Source organism: Triturus cristatus, chromosome 7, assembly GCF_964204655.1.
Source record: "Triturus cristatus chromosome 7, aTriCri1.1, whole genome shotgun sequence".
NCBI classification, from domain to species: Eukaryota; Metazoa; Chordata; class Amphibia; order Caudata; family Salamandridae; genus Triturus; species Triturus cristatus.
In genome coordinates this window covers 573,215,080-573,238,447 of record NC_140590.1, presented here as the reverse complement: position 1 = coordinate 573,238,447, position 23,368 = coordinate 573,215,080, and the positions used below count along the sequence as shown (strand labels likewise).

Genomic DNA, 23,368 nt, shown 5'->3' with positions numbered 1-23,368 from the left:
GGATGTTTCTTCAGCTACAACTGGGAGTCATATTTGCCTGGGTCTTCATCTCTTATTCTTTTCCCTCTTTCCCCCCAGTATCTTTAACTCCTTTATCCTCTACAGTATTTGGGAGATTAAAGAGACAATGGGCAAATTAGTGCTTTAGTGTTGACAAGTGAGCTTAGTTCAAGGTGGTCACTTAACATTCAGATCTGGATGAGGGCAATGTCTGTGTTTCATTAGAAAAAAATTGTTACCATAGGTGTAGGCATGGATCTCAATATAGTGGATAGACAAGATGACTTGAAGAGGCTCCTTGTTGAGACTGAGGACAAGAAATGGATTGATGGATCCTTTGAGTCCTTAATAGGACACAGTTCATAGCTCAGATGTGGAGAATCAGATTGATGTCCAAAATCAAGAAAATAAACTCACAGCAATGTAGAATCAGTGAAACTCATGAGAATGAACAAAAAGTTCAGCCGGGTCTGATGGTCGAAGGTGTCTTAATTCTAAAATGTTAACTTAAGAGAAGTCAATCCAGTATTAAAACAAGTCCTTCTTTTAACATTATTCAAGTTGGTATTGATATAGGAAGAGAACTGCGACAACAATGCACTCCTTGAATAAATATGGATAAACGAGGTCCATGACCATCACGAAGGAAGCTTACATGCATTGTAATGATTAACTGTTCACGATCCCTCAATGACTGCAGTCAAACTTTCTGAAATGAAAAATGTACATGCAAATGCCATAGTAGGTTCAACACATATGGAGTTGGCCTAACGGCTAGGGTGCTCGACCTCGGACCTGGGTTCGAGTCTCGGTAATGACGCTGATCATCCTGTGATTCTGGGCAAATTACTTAATCTCCCTGTGCCTTACAAAGAATGAATGTGTGTCCTAATGTAACGTAACTGGTGCTATGTAAAGCGCTCTGATACCTGATTGGATTCGGGTCAAGTTCGCGCTATCTAAAACTCTGAGAAAAAAAAAAAAATCTAAGGTGAATGCCCTTTTGAAGAAATGGTTAGCCTCAAGCTTTTCACTTGATATCTTCAACACCCACCAACTCGAATATATCAAATATCCTGAATGCATCAGTGACCTCACCAATGATTCAGCACTGGGTGTACTAAAAAGGAATGCATCCTCACCACATGAGCTTTTTGAGATTACAGGGCAAAAACAAATAGAAAACAAACTGGCAAATGAGGTTATCTTTGTGTAGCCATAATACATTTACAACACACGTGCTTGTAAAGGTAGACACAAATTGTATCCTGTTATCTCATTTCCAACACAAATTACGACATTTTGAAATAAAGCAGACAGCATCATTTTCAAATTCAAAAACGTCACATGTGCAAGTTCTTCGATTGACGTATCCCGCCCATAAGGAGCAAAAGAACACATCAGAGTTGGTACAGGTTCTGCATACTTCGGTCATCCCTCCTAGCAAATATATTATCAAATGTCAATGCAGCTGTGTAATCCATATTAGTAAAACAACTGTTATTCCCAGTATTGGAGTCTATTTTCATAAAAATGATGACGGATTCCCTTCATTTTGGTCACCCTTGTTAATGCTCCTAATGGAGATGTTCTTCTCAGAAACATTCTTGCTTTAATTAGTTAGTGATGTATAGTTAGGCATAGCCTCCTTTATTGTAGCATTAGTCAAAGTGCTGACATCTATAGTAGTCATTTTTTTCAACTACATTTTCCTCAACTAATTTATCTTTGTCTATTTTAGTGATCACTGTTATTAGGCAGGCTTTTCTCCTGATGGATACTTTTTATTATGTCTATGCTCATCCTTTTTATTTAGGCAACTAGGTTAATAGTATTTATAGCAGAATTAATATCAACGTCCTTGGAACTTTGTTTGATGGCTCCTTATTTGCTATCCTCCTTTTTAAAACATACGTTTCCATTTCTTTAAACATTTTTCTGAGGAGCAGTATTTACGTGATCAACACTGGTTACAATTCACAGCAATTGTAAACGAGCAGGGAGCAATGTTATAGTGCGTGCTTCCAGTGTCTTGAATAATGCCTCAAGAGTCACAGCAACAAATGTGATATCATCAGAATACTTCTTTCATTTTCAATAAATGGCATCAGAACTTGAATGCTACCATTAATGATAATCCATGATGTTTTAACACTCTTAATTTGCGCTTTATCTTTTACTATTCTTAAGTGGCTTTTAGTTTGATTTCCATCTATTTTATTAATTGGCAATCACTCACTTTTGCAAAACGTTTTCCACTGGATGATGGTCTTCTTTTGATCTCATTACCCAGATCACCAACTTCTGGACCGCCTATCAATTATGTGATAATCAGAATCAAGGAACATATCCTTGCAGTTATCTTTTAATCAGGTACTTCATGAATCACAAGTTTATCTTTGTTTTCGCCTTCAGGTATTGTTTGCAGTTAGAGAAAGTAGTAATAGATAGTAATGTTTTGGATCCTTTTATGAAAGCAAAGAAACTATGCATGTTTAATAAAAACAGCAAGATATTAAAACTAAACTCATGTTGGCTAAAATGTGTACCCAAGATATTACATTCTTATTAAAAACTACATTAGTTACACTGCTACGGTTAGAGTTTACAAAAAGTAGTTTGGACTTCACCAAATGATGACTCCAATAGCAACCGCTTTTTCCTTACAGTGACTATTACAGGACTAACAACTCCTAGCAGCTTTCGACATGCATAAATCTTGCAGGTACTCCTAAAAATGTCATGCTACTGCTTATTAGAATATGGGAAAATCTGCAATACCCAACAAGGTCATGGGGGTCGACTGAAAAAAAGGGCAACGTAAGGAGAACAATCCTAGAAAATAACTCTGTACAATATTTAAGGTTACACATTAAACAGTACAAAATGTATCCAATTAATCGTCTGTCTACATTGCTGTTAAAGGAGAGGGTGCCTATTTATCTCGTCCATTCAGTGTTGCTACCTTACAGCAGCATTGCATAAACAAGGTTTCCAATTGCTTTTGCTAAAAAGAGAAGACCAATATGAATGCTGCATCTAAAGTAGGGATATTTATCCATCACCTAAATAATATGGCTACTGTAGTTCTAGGAGCATAGTCAACAAAACAGTTCCACCGCTTAGGGAGAGATGCCACACCTTCCCTTCCACAACATAGCTCTGCCAAACAAGACAATATTTCAGATGAAAGATTTTCTAGGCACAATACAAAACAAATTACCTAATGTAAGCATAGTGGATAAATATTTCAATTATTTCCCCATCAGGCTGCTTTTAATTTTCAAGAGTATAGACAGTGCATGACCATCAGCCACATGTCTAGATGGTCTAACTTTGGTCTTCACAGACTTACGTTACAAGATTTTACTTTCCTTTTACCAAGTAAACCGTTTTACGTTAGCCCTCCCTCCCATAACATGATTTGGGGCATCTGTTCCTGTAGTCTCTTTCATTAGTATCAATAGGCATCTCGAAAGTAGTGCATCTCAATTCATCATTTCATCACTTTTCAAACCTGGGTCTTTCAACGCTGATCCATCTCTTCATTACTGGCATTCTTGCAATCAAATTATATAGTATTTTGCCTTCCATCACATTCATCTGTTGAATGCCAAAGAGTAATTGATCTGTTGCAAAAAGAAGAGAGTTTATTTGTGTCAGTACTTGGCACCAACAGTTTTAGTGCTTCTCAATCAGATTATGCGTGAGAGAACCCATAGGTTGCTTACAATGAAAGTAAATATGTGCATCATATTTTAAAATTCCATACACCATGAACAATAAATATACCTTAAACATTGTATACTACTGATTTATTAGGATTTTGCTTAATAGGATGCAGTAAAGTGTTCCCCTAGTTCCATGGTCCAAGTCTTTATCTACTACAATACTTATCTTATTAAAAATATAATAGTATTGCACTATGGAGGCATGCATTAATAAATGGCCACATATTTTCTGGGCATGCACAAGCACAGTGAGTACAGATTGTCAACATTTTATTATATCTAGATTTATTACACTGACAAACTTTATAGAATTTTCATAATGTTGTGCACTCCATCTTTCTTCTTATACACTGCCTATGAGCAAACCACAATGTTTCAAAAGCCTCACCCTCAACCTTCTCCCTTTCCCTAACTTGAAACTAGTCTTTTCAGAATTTTGCCTTTCAGTTAAGTTCTGGGCGTGTTATTCTGCATCAGTGTTGCTATTCATAAGCTCTACAGCAGTTATCTACCCCCTACTTCAGGCAGTATGGCCCAACAACAAATGGCTGTTCTTTGCCTGTCCATTGATATCCAGGGAAGTAACCCTAAATGCAGTCTGGTGTAACGCCTCTGGTTTGATGCATGTCTCAAGGAGCAGGTAGGAACTGCCTTAAATCCAGGAGTTCCTGGCAATCTGTTTATTAATCTGAGACAGAGGAATGTCTGAAGTGTTCCATCACTGTTCTTTTCTTTCATTCACTCTGATTTGCCATACTGGGAATTTGTCTGAAGGTTTATCATCTGATCCTATCTATGAGTCCCACTCCGCAGACAGCTCCATATTTTAGTATTTAAGTAGTCCACAATCACTCGTGTCAGAGAACCCACATCAGATGCATTTTCTTCTCACCAACTGTAAAGCACTATAAATAAAAATAAATGGGGGGAGTTTGAGCATGTCTTACCTCACATAAATAAACCAGCAAACATGAGAGTAATAGTGAGAAGGGAAAAGGGAACAGTCCAAATCACATTAACCATTGGGCCCAACGACATCGTGATGAAGGACTGCTGCGCTTTCAATCAATTACCAAGGTAGGTAAGGTGTGGTTGGATACCAGCATGATGTAATTTCCGACCGAATGAGAGCAGGCACAGGTGAGGAGTGTGTGGCCTTCAATGGGAATAGACATCACTTTTGCTACATTTCTATTCAAGCAAGGGATTCTGTGTGGGTTGCATGAACTTACTGTTCATGCCTTTTTTCACCTCTGTAGGTCCAGCCTTCTGCGGAGGACAAGAAGGTCCTTCCATGAGCAGCTGCTTCCCCTATTCCCCTGGAGAACCAAAAATCTTTTCTGAGATCACAAATGTTGTTTTTGGGCTAGAGACACAAACAGCTTTCTCCAGAATACCATCTAAAGACGATCACAGGTAAACTTGACTGTAGGCAAAGTCCAATGATTCTCCTTGCCCAGGCAGCATGGACGGAGTAAACACCTTCATGGAGGCATAGTAGACATGCAGAGTGAGGTGGCAGTTTCTATGGCACGTGTAGTAGCCTCATAGGTTTTATTGCCAATGTTTGATATGCAGCCTATCAGGAAAAAGCCCTACATACCAGACTAACATTGTTGTCACTATAATCCTGGGTCATTCTTTTGTTCTCTGCTCTAGGCATATTAGTGGGATAAGGTCAAGGCTGATCCACCTCTCTCACCCACTTACTCCATCCTCACAACCAAGCAAAAGATATGAGTGCCAGGAGACAGGAAGTGAAAGGACTGGGAGCTGTCCAGGTGAAAGGAAGGTAGAAGAAAGGTATGAAGGGTCCTAACTACCAAGTATAGTTGTGAGCATGGTGAAGGGAAATTCTGAAAGCGGGTTTTATGTCCCACATTTCCTCCCTGACTAAGTCCACACACTGATCCCCAAAGGAGTTTACTTCTAGCTCGCCTCTGCCACATCAGGCTGATAACAATGGTGACGTAAGCTACATATGGAGTAAGCAAGAAGGTATTTGCTATTCCTCTAACGTGTACTTCCGTGATTAACAGAGGGAAGGGCAGTTGGAAGAGGAGCTGAGAGCTGCTGACGTGAAAGGAGGTGTCACAGACCACTTAGAGAAGGGGGTCTCCAACCTTTTCTGTAGTAAGAGCTACTTAGGTGTAATGAAAATTATCCAAACTACTGATATTATTAATGTTGTAATAGTGACCACATCAGACAAAATCACATTAGGGGCCTTCCCATGCAGATTGCAAGCAGTGATCACCTCAGTGCATCATGCAGGTCTTCCAGCAGTAGTGTAAAAAAAAGGCTTTATCAATCTCTACATGGGTAATACACAAGAGCCATAGCTGCAATGTTTCTGGCATAAAGGTAATATGAGCAACAAGTCTCCCAATGCTGCATGATTTACGCTCATTGCAGCTTTACATATATTTTGCAGATTCAACTAATTTTCCCCCAAACATAAGCTTTTGTGAAGAAAAAAAAAAAACTGAAAGTACACACACTTTAATCTTGAATGCATCCTTTTCAATTTTGGCATACTTAGATTAATTAAACAAAAAAAGCTTTAATTGAGTAGCCTGCTACACACAGAAGAGGTATTTACAGGTAGCTGGAGAGCTACTAGTAGCTCAAGAACTGATTAAGTCCGTCACACATTGAGGAGATACTTTAGGGTCAGTAAGTGGAGCCAGGAAAAAAAAACTGAACAGTTGCAGATATTTTACTTTCTTACGCCACATTTTTGCCTTTAAGTTTCCAGCTTGGGTGGAATGGGTTGGTGGGATGGAGAGTATAAAGGAAAAGACACAGTTACACCTCAGATAAAGCCTGAGGACTGGCATGCTAGCGTGGTTAAGGGAAGAACTGGGAACCATAATCACTGCTACGAACCAGCACCATTACCTGTTGAACTTAACAATTTTTAATCCTCGGAGTGAATGTGGGATCCTCTACAAGGTCTGTCCGATACTGTCCGATATGGAATGCCTGATCTGCATTTTGGGTAACCATCTATTATTGTAGGTGTCACATTAGCAGATACCATTGCTAATATCCAGTAAGCACATAAATATCAGTCACCAATTAGCACAGATAAATCTCAGTCTCCATCATGTATGTATCAGTAACCAATAAGCAGAAAGGGCCCTATTCCCACACTGTATTTTGTAGTACTACAAAATGCTACAGATGGAAACCTCCACCTCTTGTATCTTTTCTGTGTGGACATCTCCAGCATAGTGGCGGAGGTCTCTGCACTTGTAAGCTTACATTTTAGTAGTATATATGGGAGGCACAACAAGGGAAGAGGCTGAAAAATTTGAAATAATTACTACAAAATGTGATGGGTTTAGGGAAAAATAAGGAGGGGTTTAGGAAGCGACAGGCTACTGCCAACACCCACACAAATGTTGATAACATTGGTATTTACAAACTACACTTCAAAAGTTAATACAGCATGAAGGTGACGAAACATAGGTAAATGTACTTTAGCTCAGCCTTAGAATAAGTTAAGCAGAACACATAGCCAATCACAGATATTGCAGCACACTCCCATAAAAAGAAACGAAAGTAGGGATTTAAAATAACAGCACACAGGAAATAATGTTACCTATATTTTTATTTTAAACTATATTGCCCAGTGGCACTTGCCACTGGGTAGTTATAGTTAGGTCTGCTTTTACATCAGAGTGCTTTTTTTTGTGCTAATAACTTTGGCACCATTTGACGAATCTTCACCTCAGCTCCTTTGTGCAAAGTTATAGGGTGATCCATCAAGCAGGGGCCGCAGAAAAAAAGAATAATTCCCCATGAATTTTCCATATACTGCTTTAAGCAGCGATAACGCAAAAACCGTTGAAATGAATTACCTGGCAGAAAGCTAGATCTTCATTCACAGATTGGACTTTTTGCTTTGGTGTAAATCCGTTCAGTGGGTTTTGAAAAATAAAGGTCTAAAAATGTTTGTATATCTGGATGGTTGGGTTTGAGGAGCTCACAAGAGTCCCCCAAACCCAGTTTAAAAAAATAGAACTTTCTGATTGGCTTAGGGAACTTTTTTGCCCTTGGGCCAATCTGCTCCTGCGTGCCATGCAGCCCCTCCCGCAAATGTTTTTGAGCCCAAGGAACCCATCCTATGGGGCCATACTTAAATTTAAAGGGAGGAAGGCCACAAGCCCCCCCTCCCTGAGCAACCCCATCAAATACTGTGTCCTGGAGAGCTCACCCCCGGGACAGAGTTGTCTCCCTGTCCACGCTGGTGCAGGCAGAGAAACATATGTTTGCTCCCACCTGGGGGAGCATTTTTATACTTCCCACCATACAGGAACAAACAAGCCTTCCCTGCCTGCAGAAGTACTTGAACAGCAGGAAGTGTTGGCAGCCATCTTGTGATTCCACTTGAACTGGGTCACAGAAAAAAAACATTTAAAAAAGAAGAAAAGAGGGCATGGTAGAAACACCCTCACCACCTAGGCCTCTTGGGGTGGGGGGTCCCACAGGGACCCCGCAAGGCCCAAAAACCATTTTTTTAAAAATGTTTAGCTTAAAAAGTTGCGCTGGATCTGAGGATCCCACCGAAAAAACAAACAAACAAACAAACAAGTGCAGGTGTGCTCCACTTTCAGCAAGCAGGAGCATTGTTAATGCTCTCGCTTGCTGAAAGCAGAGCAGTTTGCTATGGCTTGCCAGGAGCGGTAAAGCTCCCGTCAAGCCATAGCAAACAGCTATGTCCTGGGGGTGGGCATCCCGGGACATAGCAGGAACCGGCCCTGGGGGATGGCGGTCCCCAGGGCAACGTATGGCTCCAGCAAGGGGGCTGCACAGCCCTCCCCTATTGCACAACTCAGCCCCAGGGAGGTGGTAGTCCCTGGGACTGCAGGGGGCCGCACGGCCCCTCGACTTGGTTAACATTTGCCCCTTTGGAGTAGGCGGTTCCTGGGGCTGCGTGGGTGCCCCACGAGCCTCCGTATTCATTTCATTTTAGCTCCGGGGAGGTGGCAGTCCCTGGGTCAGCAGGGGGCCACCTGGACCCCTGCATTAATTCAACATTTGCACTGTGGAGGTGGTGGTCCCCAGGGCTTTATGAGCCCTAGGAGAGGGGCCCTGTGCACCCCCCCACCCCCCACTACATATTTTGTACATGCCCCTGGGACCTGGCCCAGCCGGGGCTCAAGATCACTCATGACATCTCAAATGACGCAACTGATTACATCATCCACAGAATCACTCACACCCCATACAACCTCTCGCATGCCCACTCACACACCCACACAACCACTCACATACCCATTCACAGACCATACCAGTGTTCTCACACCCATTTACTCCTTCATAGAGCCACTCACACACCCACTCACTCACTCATATAGCCACTTACAAACAACCATTCACTCACCCATTCAGCTACTCATACAACTAATCACTCACCCATACAAGCACTAACACATCCGCTAAGTCACCCATACAGCCACTCACACAACAACTCACTTAACCAAACACACACTCAAACAGCCACTCACTCACTCATACAGCTACTCACAAGCTCACTTAAACACTCATACATCCAATCACACACCCAAGGATACATGGTCACACAGCCATTCACATAATATACGTTAGAAGTAGAACTACTCAGTAGTGCAAATTGTACACTAATTTAACTTTTGTAGTAGGTTAGTAAATATGTTTAACACTCCTCAACACTTAAAGATACTTACATCCACTTGATTTTATCAATGATGTCATTTAAAATGTCATCTGTGATGTCACTGACCAGGTCATGAGTGATGTAATATGCGAGGTCATAAGCAGTGTATTGTAAGTTACAGTTAGCCCAGGTAACTAGGACTGCCGAATTTCACTGGTTTTGACTGAAATCTGAGCCTAACTATAAAGTCCTTGTAACCTTTGGTTTTATAAGTGAATATATATACACATCTCCTACTGGAGGTCGCCAGTAGTTAGTTATAGTTAGGACCTAGTTTCCATAGGAAAAGTCTTTTTTGACTGGCCTATAACTTTGGCACCGCTTGACAAATCTTCAGAAAATGTTCCCCAAAAAGTGCCCCGGTGATTCTTTATGCGTATGGAAAGTTTCAGAGTGATTCGTTAAGTGAAGCCAAGAAAAAAAGGGGGTGTAAAAAAAAAGTGTGTTTCCACAGCACGAACTGCTGAAAGGAATTACACAACAATTGGTAGGGAGATAGATGTGGGTCTAGGAAAGTGCCTTTTTGTGATTTGGTGTAAATCCGTTCAGTAAATGCGTAGTAATTAACCGAAATCCAAATATGTATATATAAGGATGCAGATCCTCCGAGGATCCTACAGTACCCATGCTCAAATGTGATTGGCTGCCAACACGTCAAACCAGGAATTGTTGCCAGCGAAAAAACATACAAAATAAAGAATGGGGGGGAAGGGTAGTGCTACCCTGACCCCCTAAGCCTCTTGGGGGGAGGGGTCTCACAGGGACCCTGCATAGCCAAAAAAGGCATTTGTTTTTTTACATTTTCCAGTGGAGTCGCGCTGGATCCGGCCAAATGGGTTTTAAAAAACACAAGCACGGTCTCCTGTGCTTCTGTAATCCGGAGCTCCCAGGTGTGTCAGAAGTGAACCTAGGGGCATTTGCAAAATATATATATAGGAGGGGGTGCATGGGACTCCCTCCTAGGGCTCATAAAGCCCCATGGACCGCCACCTCCCCGAAGCATGGTTTATAATTTACAGGGGGTTGGCAACCCTCATGCCAAGGGGACTGCCACCTCCCCAATCCAAATGTGCAATTAATGAGGGAGGCCTGTGCAGCCCCCCGGAAGCTGCGGGGACTGCCACCTCCCCGGGTCTAAATATAACATTAATGCGGGGGCCACGCTGCCCTCCCTCAGTCCCGGGGACAGACAACTCACACGGCAAATGTTGTCATATAAAGTCGGGGGCTGCCAGGGACCAACACCTCCCCAGGGCTGTGTCGTGCAATGGAGGGGGTCGAGAGGCCCCCCGCCTGAAGCTATAGATGACCCTGGGGACCGCCACCCCCCAGGGCCAGCTCCTGCTATGTCCAAGGGGGCCCACTTCCTGGGACATAGCTGTTTGCTATGGCTTGGCGGGAGCTTTACCACTCCCACCAAGTCATAGAAAATGCTCTACTTCTAGCAAGCAAGAGAAGAAAAAATGTTGTTGCTTGCTAGAAGTGGAGCAAAATTGTTTTTACAGAGAGGGAGCTGCATGTTTAGTAGCTCCCTCTCTGGAAAAGCAATACCAGCTCCAGCAGGAAGCGGAGAGCCAGCAGGGACTACGAGGGCCTTCAGGCTCCCCCTTGGTCCTCAACAGCTGCAAGTGGGTGCCCTGGGTGGGACCAGTATAAACACTCAACAATATCTCAAAAGGAATTATTGTCAATCGATTGACTCCAAGCTGATCACTTTGTGACAGCTGCCTAAGAATCAGGTACCCGACCCAGGAACAGCATACAAGGATGTCGCCTTGCTACAGGCCCCCGCTGGACTCACCCGCATTTGTTTCGACCCTCCGGCTGTCCCTTACCATCTGCTCCTTTTGACGGCCTCCTGTGGATCGGGGCTCCGACCAAGGTTGCCAGCTGAATTCACCCCCATTTGTTCCGGCCCTCCGGCCATCCTTCACCAGCTGCTCCCCCTGACAGTCCCCTGTGGATCGGGGCTCCGACCCTGGTAACCACTACTGGATACTGCCTGCCGCCAGGCCCCATCTCTTCTCCTAGCTTTTTGCCTCCGCCTCATACAGATTCCACCTTGACCTGTACCTTCATTAAGTAACCTGGTCCTGATGATCATAAACCGCTAGGATCTAAACCCCGTCGACATACCAGCGCAACTTCCGACGCCCTTTACCATGGTTCACTAAAATGCTTTAAATCTGTAAAATTCATGTAAATAATTACCTGTGAACCAGAAGTCCCTTTGTATATAATTATCACGTTTTCACTCTGCGCCGTCCCGGTTTTCACTTGTCAACTGCGCCATCCACCTTTGAGTGTCACGAACACTTGTGTGGACAAAGTTTTTCGGGTTACTTACGTATTAATTGCTTACAGTGCTGCTACAACTGTTCCTTATTTTTCCAGACCCTTTTCTTAATTTGTCCTGCAAATTGCTTGTATTCATCCAAATATATGATGCCTTGGGCACATTCAAATGAACTATGAGTCTCCCTACCTTCCTTTCCTGCAATGTTTTGTGCATGCTTAGTTACCAGCTTTTTAATAATAGCTGTTGCGATATTGTTGTTTGTTTATATTCCCTCACCCAGATCTCAACCAGGTTTATGGGATTACTCCTGTTGCTCTTACCTATACTGGGTGGGACCAGGGCACCCACAACAGAGGCCGGGCCCTGGGAGATAGGGTCCCCACAGCCAAAATCAGCCTGGGGGTGGGGGGGGGAGGAGGGAGGATGGTTGAACTGGCCCCATTAAAAAAAGGCCTGGCTCCGGAGGATGGGGTCCCTGGGGCCGAAATCGAACCAGAGAGGGGGCCAAACAACACCCCTCCTCTAGTAAATTACAAATAAATGGGGACCGGCAAGTCGCCGGAGGCCCCATCCCCTTTCACTTCCACTCTACAAATGTGCCTCCTGGCGCACTACTAGTAGGTACTAGTAGGGGGATGAAGTTCCCTTGGCTCCAGAGGCTCCTCGGGGGCCAACAAGCCCTCCCGTTACTTCCAGTAAGTCCCACACAGTGAGACTGCTGAGACGTCTTCGGGCCCACATCCCCTTTCTCCAGGATTCTGCATATAGCGCCTCCTGGCACACTGCTGTTTGGGGGATGAAGTCCCCTTGGACGCAAAGGGTCCTTGGGGCCCAAGAACCCCTCCAGTAAGTCCCACACAACGGTATTGCTGTGAGCTGGTCGGAGGTCCCGTCCCCTTTGGAGCACTACCGGTTGGGGGATGCAGTCCCCTTGGATGCTGATGGTCTTTGGGGGCCAAGAGTCTCTTCTGTTACCTTCAGTAAGTCCCACACAGTGCATTTGAGGAGAGCTAGTCAGAGGCTCACCCCCTTTCTCCACCACTCTACAAACGGGGCTGTCAGTTAAAAAAAACATAGAAATTCACTTACAAAACCAAAGGTTACAGGGACGTTATAGTTAGGATGTAGAAATTGAAAAACCTTAGAAATTCACTGAAAAAATCAAAGGGTATAGGGATGTTATAGTTCGAAAATAGAATTTAAAAAACCTTAGAAATTCAGTGAAAAACCAAAAGTTAAAGCGACGTTATAGTTAGGCTCAGATTTCAGCAGTTATAGTTACCTTAGCTAACTATAACTTATGCCCCGCAATGTACTGCTTATGACCTCACATATTACATCACTCATGACATGGTCAGTGACATCACTGATAACATCACTGAGGACGCCTCCCACAGGAGTACCACACAACATGGGAAGAGAAAGGCGCAACAAAGGGACACAAAATAAAGAACTCTCAGGGTGAGAAAATGTACAATGATTATCATATCACCACATACATTAACTGATGCTGAGAGAGTTCTAGAATTAGGTTTGTTCTTTTGTCTAGACACTGACCCTTATTCTACTACCTTCAGAATTAATTTGTTTTTGTTTGTATGCAAGTGGGAACTATTGAGAGAGCATATATTGCTTTCTAAGAATGTGGCTGAAATAGTACCTACTGGAATTCAGGAAACTCTAGTACAGCTTTCCATTAGCGATGTAGAAGAACTCCTGTTTTTGCAGGCGCTTGAAGTGAGAGAAGAGATAAATCTATCAGAACAGGAAATTTTGCTAAGAATGGTGTAGAAAAAGGACTCTTTTTGCATAGTCACCCTGATTTCTTTGTACTGATGCTGCCCCCTGGCGCACTACTAGTAGGTACTAGTAGGGGGATGAAGTTCCCTTGGCTCCAGAGGCTCCTCGGGGGCCAACAAGCCCTCCCGTTACTTCCAATAAGTCCCACACAGTGGGACTGCTGAGACGTCTTCGGGCCCACATCCCCTTTCTCCAGGATTCTGCATATAGCGCCTCCTGGCACACTGCTGTTTGGGGGATGAAGTCCCCTTGGACGCAAAGGGTCCTTGGGGCCCAAGAACCCCTCCAGTAAGTCCCACACAACGGTATTGCTGTGAGCTGGTCGGAGGTCCCGTCCCCTTTGGAGCACTACCGGTTGGGGGATGCAGTCCCCTTGGATGCTGATGGTCTTTGGGGGCCAAGAGTCTCTTCTGTTACCTTCAGTAAGTCCCACACAGTGCATTTGAGGAGAGCTAGTCAGAGGCTCACCCCCTTTCTCCACCACTCTACAAACGGGGCTGTCAGTTAAAAAAAACATAGAAATTCACTTACAAAACCAAAGGTTACAGGGACGTTATAGTTAGGATGTAGAAATTGAAAAACCTTAGAAATTCACTGAAAAAATCAAAGGGTATAGGGATGTTATAGTTCGAAAATAGAATTTAAAAAACCTTAGAAATTCAGTGAAAAACCCAAAGTTAAAGCGACGTTATAGTTAGGCTCAGATTTCAGCAGTTATAGTTACCTTAGCTAACTATAACTTATGCCCCGCAATGTACTGCTTATGACCTCACATATTACATCACTCATGACATGGTCAGTGACATCACTGATAACATCACTGAGGACGCCTCCCACAGGAGTACCACACAACATGGGAAGAGAAAGGCGCAACAAAGGGACGCAAAATAAAGAACTCTCAGGGTGAGAAAATGTACAATGATTATCATATCACCACATACATTAACTGATGCTGAGAGAGTTCTAGAATTAGGTTTGTTCTTTTGTCTAGACACTGACCCTTATTCTACTACCTTCAGAATTAATTTGTTTTTGTTTGTATGCAAGTGGAAACTATTGAGAGAGCATATATTGCTTTCTAAGAATGTGGCTGAAATAGTACCTACTGGAATTCAGGAAACTCTAGTACAGCTTTCCATTAGCAAAGTAGAAGAACTCCTGTTTTGCAGGCGCTTGAAGTGAGAGAAGAGATAAATCTATCAGAACAGGAAATTTTGCTAAGAATGGTGTAGAAAAAGGACTCTTTTTGCATAGTCACCCTGATATCTTTGTACTGATGCTGCCCCCTTTTGACTCTGTGCACTGGGACTCTGCTAACCAAGTCCCTGTGTATTTGTTGTGACCCACAAAACATGTAGAAATTGGTTGCAATCTTAAAAAGCATATTTAATTTACCTACAAGTCCCTACTACATGCTAGAAAAAAGTATAGCCAAAGTCTTTAAGATAAATGCCACTAGTGGACTGCAGCACCGATTATGCCATCCAGTTCAGTGTAAACGTGGCTTTAGGCATACCATTGTAGCCTGACTCTGGCAGTTTAAAAATTGCAATTCGACCTGTAAAAATAAACCCTTTTGATAGGCCTTACGCATTCCTTTTAAATACTGATAAGTCATCCGTAAGTAGGGCTTACTACCCATAAGGAAGACTTCATGGTATTTAAATGTAAAACATATGGAAGTGTAATGTTACACATGACCTCATAGTGAAAAATCCCCAAAAGCGGTTTTCACCATAAATAAGCTGGTTGTTCCATAGAAGAATACTGGGGTGCAATATTACATTTACAAATGCTATCTCCAGGTATGCAACACCTAGAAATTCAATCTTTGAACTATTTGAAATTTTTACTAAAAGCCCAATTCACTGGTGAAGTTGGATTTTTAGTGCATATTAAGGCAAACGTACTTGTAACAAAATTGAAAGTGTGTTTTCAAGATGTAAATATGAGTATTTTCAGAACTCACAAGTTGATGTTTTGAGGAAAAAGGTTGATTATTGAATTCAACAATTCCAATCATTGACTTGGGTTACAATAAACATTGTTATTTCAGCTCCAAGATACTCTTCAGGATGAATGTGTACTTCACAAATACATGTAATGTTACGTTATATTTAAAGCTGATCTTTGAGTGATAAATCATGCTGTGCTGCAGAGACTCATTACAAACTTGGTGCACTACAGCTATGGCTGTTTTATACCAATGAAGAGGCATTCCAAACCGATAAAGCCTTTTTTACATTACTGCTGTGAACCCTGCCTGATGCACTGGGGTGATGACTGCTGAAATTCTTGCATTTGTGGCCATTAATGTGATCTTGTATGATTTGGTCACTAGAATAACACTGATAATATTAGTAGCTCGCAATGATTTTCACTGACCATAAGTAGCACTTATTACAGAAAAGGTTGGACACGCCTGTTTTAGAAAGTTACTCTTTTTAATTCTTAAAGCCCTGTGGGCTAATTTGCCTTAGCCTCCAGCTGCAGCCCTCCAGTGCTCAGCACTGCATGAGGTGTAAAACTACTCCCATAGCAGGGCATAAAGGCTTGGGTGTAGGAAACGGTCTCTATTTTTCTGGTAGGACGGCCATTTGGGCAGGGCCTGGTGACTTGATTAACTTCAAAGAGTCCTCCCCTGTCACAGGCAAATGTTAGCCGTCACCTGGACAGGTACTTCTTTTGTTCCCCCAGTTAGGGATGCTCCAATCACAGTTGGGAGGGAGCTGCCCCCAGAACTGGTTTGAAGTAACCACGCTTCCCTGGCCACACCTCTGAGGTGGGGACACCAGCTCTGAACAAGGGGAGACGAGTTTCACCATCTTGAATTAAGGCAGAGAGGGGCACCATGGGATTGTTTGCAGTTGGGCATACAGGAACTGCTGCAAACGTGGGTAGAGTTACCCATGGGAACCTTTTCCCTGTTGGTTGGGAAGGGGACAGGAGTCACCCCACCATACAAAGGCTAGTGCCAGGCATATATGTGGCATGTCAGGGCACCCTTTTCAGAACACTCTGGGCTTGTGGAAGAACAGAGTAAGAACTGCACCTACTGTTAGAGACCTGAAGAGCTGGATATGCGCCCACTTGTACCCAGGTCAAAGAAATGGCCTCCAAGGATCAGTTGGCTGACCTTCTGTTAAGCTACAAGGACTCAAAAAGCTGCAAGAAGCCCTTTTCCCACAAAGTCCAGCTGACCAGTTCTGGACCTGCTCTGGACCCTGCTTGTGGTTTCTGCTGGAGTGAGTTTTGACCCTCAAGTGCTGTTCCTCTGGTCCACATACCAGTGGCTGTGTCAAAGTGTACTCCTACTGACATCCTGAAAAACCTAAGACTTAGAACATTTTTGGGTCAAAAGGCCTCTGCAGGACCGGTACAAACATGCCAAGTCAATCAGATCAAGGTGTGCTGCCGCTGGGCTGAAGGATCAGGTTTTTTCCGCTTGGGGATTTTTTGCAGCAGCAAATATATTTCAGCCGGACCTTGCCAAGAAGGTATCCTGCTTTGTGGAGTCCTCTTCAGCTACAGCTTGCAGTCTTTCCTCGCTGCAGGAATAAGAGCTCCAAAAAAGTCATTAAGTCCGAACATAGAAAACGTCATCGTGCATAGGTGCCAAAATCACCCGGCTGATGAGAGGAATTTAATAGGCGAGAATTTTGAATTTTTCCATTCAGATCTTTTACCACCTAAACCAACGGCTTTACCGGGACCTCGTCTATCTAACATCATGGAGCACTTCTCAGATTGAGACAATTGCCTTGCCCTGCTGAATGATTTTAACTTCCATCAAAAAAGAATAAGTCCCAAGGGATCACCTCTAACTGGGTTGAACCTGGATAGTGTAGCTGACCTCGTGCTGCATAGCGGCCGGCCTCAAAACGCACCTAGAACCGGTCTACTGCAACCAGTTGACAAAGGTTGGCACTTAACGCTTTTTGTGCTACTTTTATTTGAAACTTTGAAAATTCACATCTCTGCTTCACCTTATTGATTTTTTGTCGTTTTAGTGTCATTTTGCCCATTAAATTATTATTGTTTTTTATTAAATTGAAGTGTGATTTTATTGTGTTTTTATTTACTTTCTAACAGTTTGGTGACTTTTAATTGCTTTATACATTTTAATAAGCTAAGCCGGTCTGCTCTGTGGCCTAGTTATAAGAGGTTGAGTTAAGGTTTAAATTACTGAAACCTTTACTGAGCCTAACAAGATAGTGCCATTTGTACTTGTGGCGGACTCCCACCCACCCAAACCAATAATGCACTTTTACACACATAGAAAAGGGAAAACGAATTGATAAATGTAATAGCACCTTACCAAGAGACTGTATTGAAGTTATAAAGGAATTAAGAGATATGATGAGAAACAGAAAACACAAACAACATGATACTGGTAACAAAGAAGGGCCATTAGATTTTAGCAAGAAGGCACCAGTATAGTAATCAAACCCTCAGACAAGGGGAGGCAATGTTATCTTATGGGGTTTAGCAGATTATAAGAAGCCAATCAAAAGCTTAGAAATATTGAATGCTATTAGAAAATACACATTTCTGACAATAGGCACCCAATACATGCTTACCACACAACCTCCTAAGGGATGGACAAGAAAAAGCTCTGAAGGAATATGATAAATACTCGCTATACTATCACAATCTGGGCTCCAACATCCCAGAGCTGCAGCGGTCAGATTTCTAACCCCATGGTACCAGGGATCAGTTCAATGCACCAACACAAATTAGAAATCCAGTTGGACTGTAACCCATGCACATCCTAGTGAGCAATACTATGTAGGAAGTGTTTTCTGATCTGGAGCAGTTCCGCTAGATGAGATAAGTGACATGGTGGAACTCCAAACCCTCTTTTGTGAATAAACATGCTCAAAATGGCACTAAGGAAGAAGGGCTGAACATTAAAATGTTTAGATATCAAACTCCAGTCTAGTGCATAAAATATGAACCGTAACCACACAGAATGAGACAATAAATGCAGCAGTGCATGACATGGCTAGTGAAAACAATTTGAAGATCATAACACCCTATCTCTACTTCTAAACACTAGGCAAGCGTTTAGCAGAATCAGGAAAGAGCAAGCCTATAAATAAAGTCTCTTAAAATGGCTCGCACAGCATACCTTCTCTCTGTAAAAATAGCGGCTTAGCAAGCAAGCTTCTATGATGTTATGGCAGCTCAAGAATGATAGTCCGTGCTAAGCTGGGGGTCACTTTTGTGCACGACTCCCAAAGTAGCCCCCAACTGAGGCTAATTGCCGCTGCAAATCGACGTGACTTCTGGCTTGATCATTCTAGCATGAGGCTCTTCTAATTGATGGTCAGATACCTAGGATTTAATAGTATCTAATCTGACTATCTCATATTTATGAAAAAATATAGTATTTTAACATATTGAAGCATCAATAAGCCTAAACAAGTATGGCGAAAATGGGCCACCTCGATTTACATAATTGAAATATAAGCTCCTATAACAAAAACAATAAAAACATTTCAGCTTCCACTGCTATCGCCCATCATGATATGGCAGTGTCCATAACAAAAACAATAAAAATAGGTCAGCCTAGATAGGAGATTGACATGATACTAACAAATCAGTGTATATCTAAAACGACACACTTTCTACTAAATAGAGAAAAGAATCTGCAAGCAGGCACCTAAAGAAAATAGAAAAGGTCTTAAAGGGACTTGTCACAGTATTCACAGCATCTCCAGATTGTTAATAGAGATAGCTGCATTTAAACAATATTTATAACATCACAAGATACATAATTAATTCACAACATTTCTACATGAACTATTGCAAGAAAATATTGCATAAAATACTAAATAAAATATTGTCTAAATGATTGCATAAGATGACAACATTTATTACTATATGCAAATTGATAGATCACAGCAACTTCTTTATAACTAACGGTGCAAAAGGAAAAATAAAGGTTTACAAATTGTCCTTTAGGACACTTTTCGTCATTTTGTTTCGGACCAACAGGAACGGCCTTTTTAGGTCTCGGCTAGCGAAGGCTGCGCTTGCGCAGTCTCGCTCGCGAGATTTAATGACTTGGAGAAGAGGGGCTTGCACCCGCCCCTCTTCTCCCCTGTTCTCCATTGGCTGGCCTCTTGAATGCTGGCCAGCCACTGGAGAAGAGGTCAGTCACTCCGATTAGGCCCCGTCCTTTTCGGATCGGGGAGCGTGTTTTTTGCAAGAAGTTTCATTAGCGCCGGCCGGCCCCTTTTTCCGCTGGTGGGCGTGTTTTTTTTTTTTTGTTTTCACTGTTTCTATGGTCATTTCGTGTCGGTTGCTGCGAGGCGAAGGATTCCTGGAGCTGTGTGGTAAGCGATCTTTTTTTTTTTTTTTGTAATGTGTGTTTGCTTTCTTGCTTTGGATTTAACTTTGTTTTTGTTTTTTTGTTACAGGGCTTCCACATTGTTTTCTGTTTGTTTACAGGGCTTTAGCGGTGTGTGTCGTTCCAGTGCTGCGGCGTGCAGGGAGCGCTGTCCTTGGTAAGTATGTTGCTGTTTGCGGTACTCGGGTAAGGCATCCTCTATGTTTTATAAGTAACTGTGGTTTTTTTTCTGTTTCGTTACAGGTCTTCAGCAGTGTGGGTTGTTCCGGTGCGGCGGCGTGCAGGGAGCGCTTTCCTCGGTAAGTATGGTGGTGTTTGCGGGACTTAGGTAAGGTATATTGTATCTTTTGTAAGTAACTGTTTTTTTTTCAGTTTCGTTACAGGGCTTTAGCGGTGTGTGTCATTCCGGTGCTGCGGCGTGCAGGGAGCGCTGTCCTTGGTAAGTATGTTGCTGTTTGCGTTACTCGGGTAAGGCATCCTTTATGTTTTGGAAGTAACTGTTTTTTCTCTGTTTTGTTACAGGTCTTCAGCAGTGTGGGTCGTTCCGGTGCGGCGGCGTGCAGGGAGCGCTTTCCTCGGTAAGTACGGTGGTGTTTGCGGGGGTTAAGTAAGGTATATTGTATGTTTGGTAAGTAACTGTGGTTTTTTTTCTGTTTCGTTACAGGTCTTCAGCAGTGTGGGTCGTTCCGGTGCAGCGGCGTGCACGGAGCGCTTTGCTCGGTAAGTATGGTGGTGTTTGCGGGACTTAGGTAAGGTATATTGTATCTTTTGTAAGTAACTGTGTTTTTTTTTCAGTTTCGTTACAGGTCTTCAGCAGTGTGGGTCGTTCCGGTGCGGCGGCGTGCAGGGAGCACTTTCCTCGGTAAGTATGGTGGTGTTTGCGGGAGTTAGGTAAGGTATATTGTATCTTTTGTAAGAAACTGTTTTTTTTGTTTGTTTACAGGTCTTCAGCAGTGTGAGTCGTTCCGGTGCAGCGGCGTGCAGTGAGCGCTTTCCTCGGTAAGTATGGTGGTGTTTGCGGGACTTAGGTAAGGCATCCTTTATGTTTTGGAAGTAACTGTTTTTTTTTCTGTTTCGTTACAGGTCTTCAGCAGTGTGGGTCGTTCCGGTGCGGCGGCGTGCAGGGAGCGCTTTCCTCGGTAAGTATGGTGGTGTTTGCGGGAGTTAAGTAAGGTATATTGTATGTTTGGTAAGTAACTGTGTTTTTTTTCTGTTTCGTTACAGGTCTTCAGCAGTGTGGGTCGTTCCGGTGCAGCGGCGTGCAGGGAGCGCTTTCCTCGGTAAGTATGGTGGTGTTTGCGGGACTTAGGTAAGGTATATTGTAAGTTTTTGAAGTAATTAGGTTTTGTTTTCTGTTTATTTACAGGGCTTCAGCGGTCTGGGTCGCTCCGGTGCAGCGGCGTACCTTCGGCTATTAGGTAAGAGTACGCGATTTTTAATCATTTCATTTAGATATTTTTTTGTGTAGTGTTTGATGTTTTATCTTTATGTATTTTTCTTTGTTATGGATTTGGTAGTATAGCAATAGGGTTTTTTTGGGGCCAAAGTGTGGTGTGTTTTTAGGGGGGTTGGGCCACGGTTTGTTGTGAATCTGCTGTTGTCGACTGTTCATTATTTTCCCGATGCTACGGTAGGCGGAAGAGAGCTACAAACAGGTAAGTGAAATTTTAAATACGTTTAAATTTCTACTTGACGAGTAATTGGGATGTACATATAATATGTCTATGTTTTTTCTCGAATTGTCTGTTATGTCTGTTTTCAGAGTGGTTTGTATCTTTTTTACAATTGTGAGTAACCTCGTCTCAAGGTAAGTTACAGCTCTGCCCTGTCCCTTAGCTTTGTCAGGTACCGTTGTATATGTGATATTGCCTATGTTTGGTAACTAACTATGTTTTTTGGGTGTTTCGTTACAGGGCTTCAGCGGTCTGGGTCGTTCCGGTGCAGCGGATGCAGGGAGAGCTTTCCCCGGTAAGTATGGTGGTGTTTGCGGGACTTAGGTAAGGCATATAGTAAGTTTTTTAAGTAATTCTGGTTTTTTTCTGTTTATTTACAGGGCTTCAGCGGTCTGGGTCTTTCCGGTGCAGCGGCGTAGCTTCGGCTATTAGGTAAGAGTACGCGATTTTTAATCATTTCATTTAAATATTTTTTTGTGTTTTGTGTTTGACGTTTTATCTTTATGTAGTTTTCTTTGTTATGGATTTGGAAGTATAGCAATAGGGGTTTTTTGGGTCGAAAGTGTTGTGTATTTTTAGGGGGGTTGGGCCACGGTTTGTTGTGAATCTGCGGTTGTCGACTGTTCATTGTTTTCACGATGCTACGGTAGGCGGAAGAGAGCTACAAACAGGTAAGTGAATGGTTTGTATACGTTTAATGTTCTTTAGCCTGGTCTCAAGGTAAGTTACAGGTCTCATATATATTTCATAGTAATACAGGTGTTTTGTAACGAAAGTACTGTCACGTGTATTGTGTGCAATTCAATGTTATTACGTGAGGGTGGGGCACGTATTTTTGATGAATCTGCTGTTGTGGGAGTGTGGCAGTCTTTTCCAGATCGGACGGTAGGCAATCGGGCGCAGCTACAGACAGGTAAGTGTGAATCTTTTATACCTCTTATGTTCTATTTGAAATTACTTTCACTGTAATTATAATGTTTGTGAGTTATCGATGCTGTAATTTTGTGCGATGTTTTAGCTAATTTATTGCTGTATGTTAAACTGTTTATTTTAGTGGAATACAGGTTTTGTAACGAAAGTACTGTCACGTGTATTGTGTGCAATTCAATATGTGATTACGTGAGGGTGGGGCACGTTTTTTTGATGAATCTGCTGTTGTGGGAGTGTGGCAGTCTTTTCCAGATCGGACGGTAGGCGGGACGCAGCTACAGACAGGTAAGTGTGAATCTTTTATACGTCTTATGTTCTATTTGAAATTACTTTAACTGTGATTATAATGTTTGTGAGTTATCGATGCAGTAATTGTTTTAGATGTTTTTTATTATTTAATGCAAGATGTTACACTGTTTATTTGATTGTAATACAAGTTTAGTGACGGAAGTACGGTCACGTGTATTGTGTGCAATTCAATATTTGATTACGTGAGGGTGGGGCACGTTTTTTTGATGAATCTGCTGTTGTGGGAGTGTAGCAGTCTTTTCCAGATCGGACGGTAGGCGGGACGCAGCTACAGACAGGTAAGTGTGAATCTTTTATACCTCTTATGTTCTATTTGAAATTAATTTGACTGTAATTATAATGTTTGTGTGTTATCGATGCTGTAATTTTTTGCGATGTTTTAACTTATTTATTGTTGTATGTTAGACTATTTTATTGGAATACAGGTTTTGTAACGAAAGTACTGTCACGTGTATTGTGTGCAATTCAATATTTGATTACGTGAGGGTGGGTCACGTTTTTTTTGTGAATCGGCTGTTGTGGGAGTGTGTCAGCCTTTTCCAGATCTCACGGTAGGCGGACGCAGCT

The 23,368-nt window shown here is 42.6% G+C and overlaps 1 protein-coding gene across 11 annotated transcripts in view; it reads right to left on the bottom strand.

The window, feature by feature from the left end:
• The window catches only part of SPATA20 (spermatogenesis associated 20), a 2,191,885-nt gene that overhangs the window by 2,015,791 nt on the left and 152,726 nt on the right, over positions 1–23,368 (bottom strand). For 10 of the 11 annotated variants that reach the window (XM_085617132.1, XM_085617125.1, XM_085617126.1 and 7 more), the window contains one exon: positions 3,518–3,629. The exons of the other annotated variant lie outside the window; for it this stretch is intronic. Coding sequence is in view for 8 of the 10 variants with exons in the window: in XM_085617125.1 (XP_085473251.1) it covers positions 3,518–3,603 (86 nt within the window). In the remaining 2 variants the exon portion in view is untranslated. The remainder of the gene's footprint in view (positions 1–3,517; positions 3,630–23,368) is intronic. 11 annotated transcript variants of the gene reach the window in all.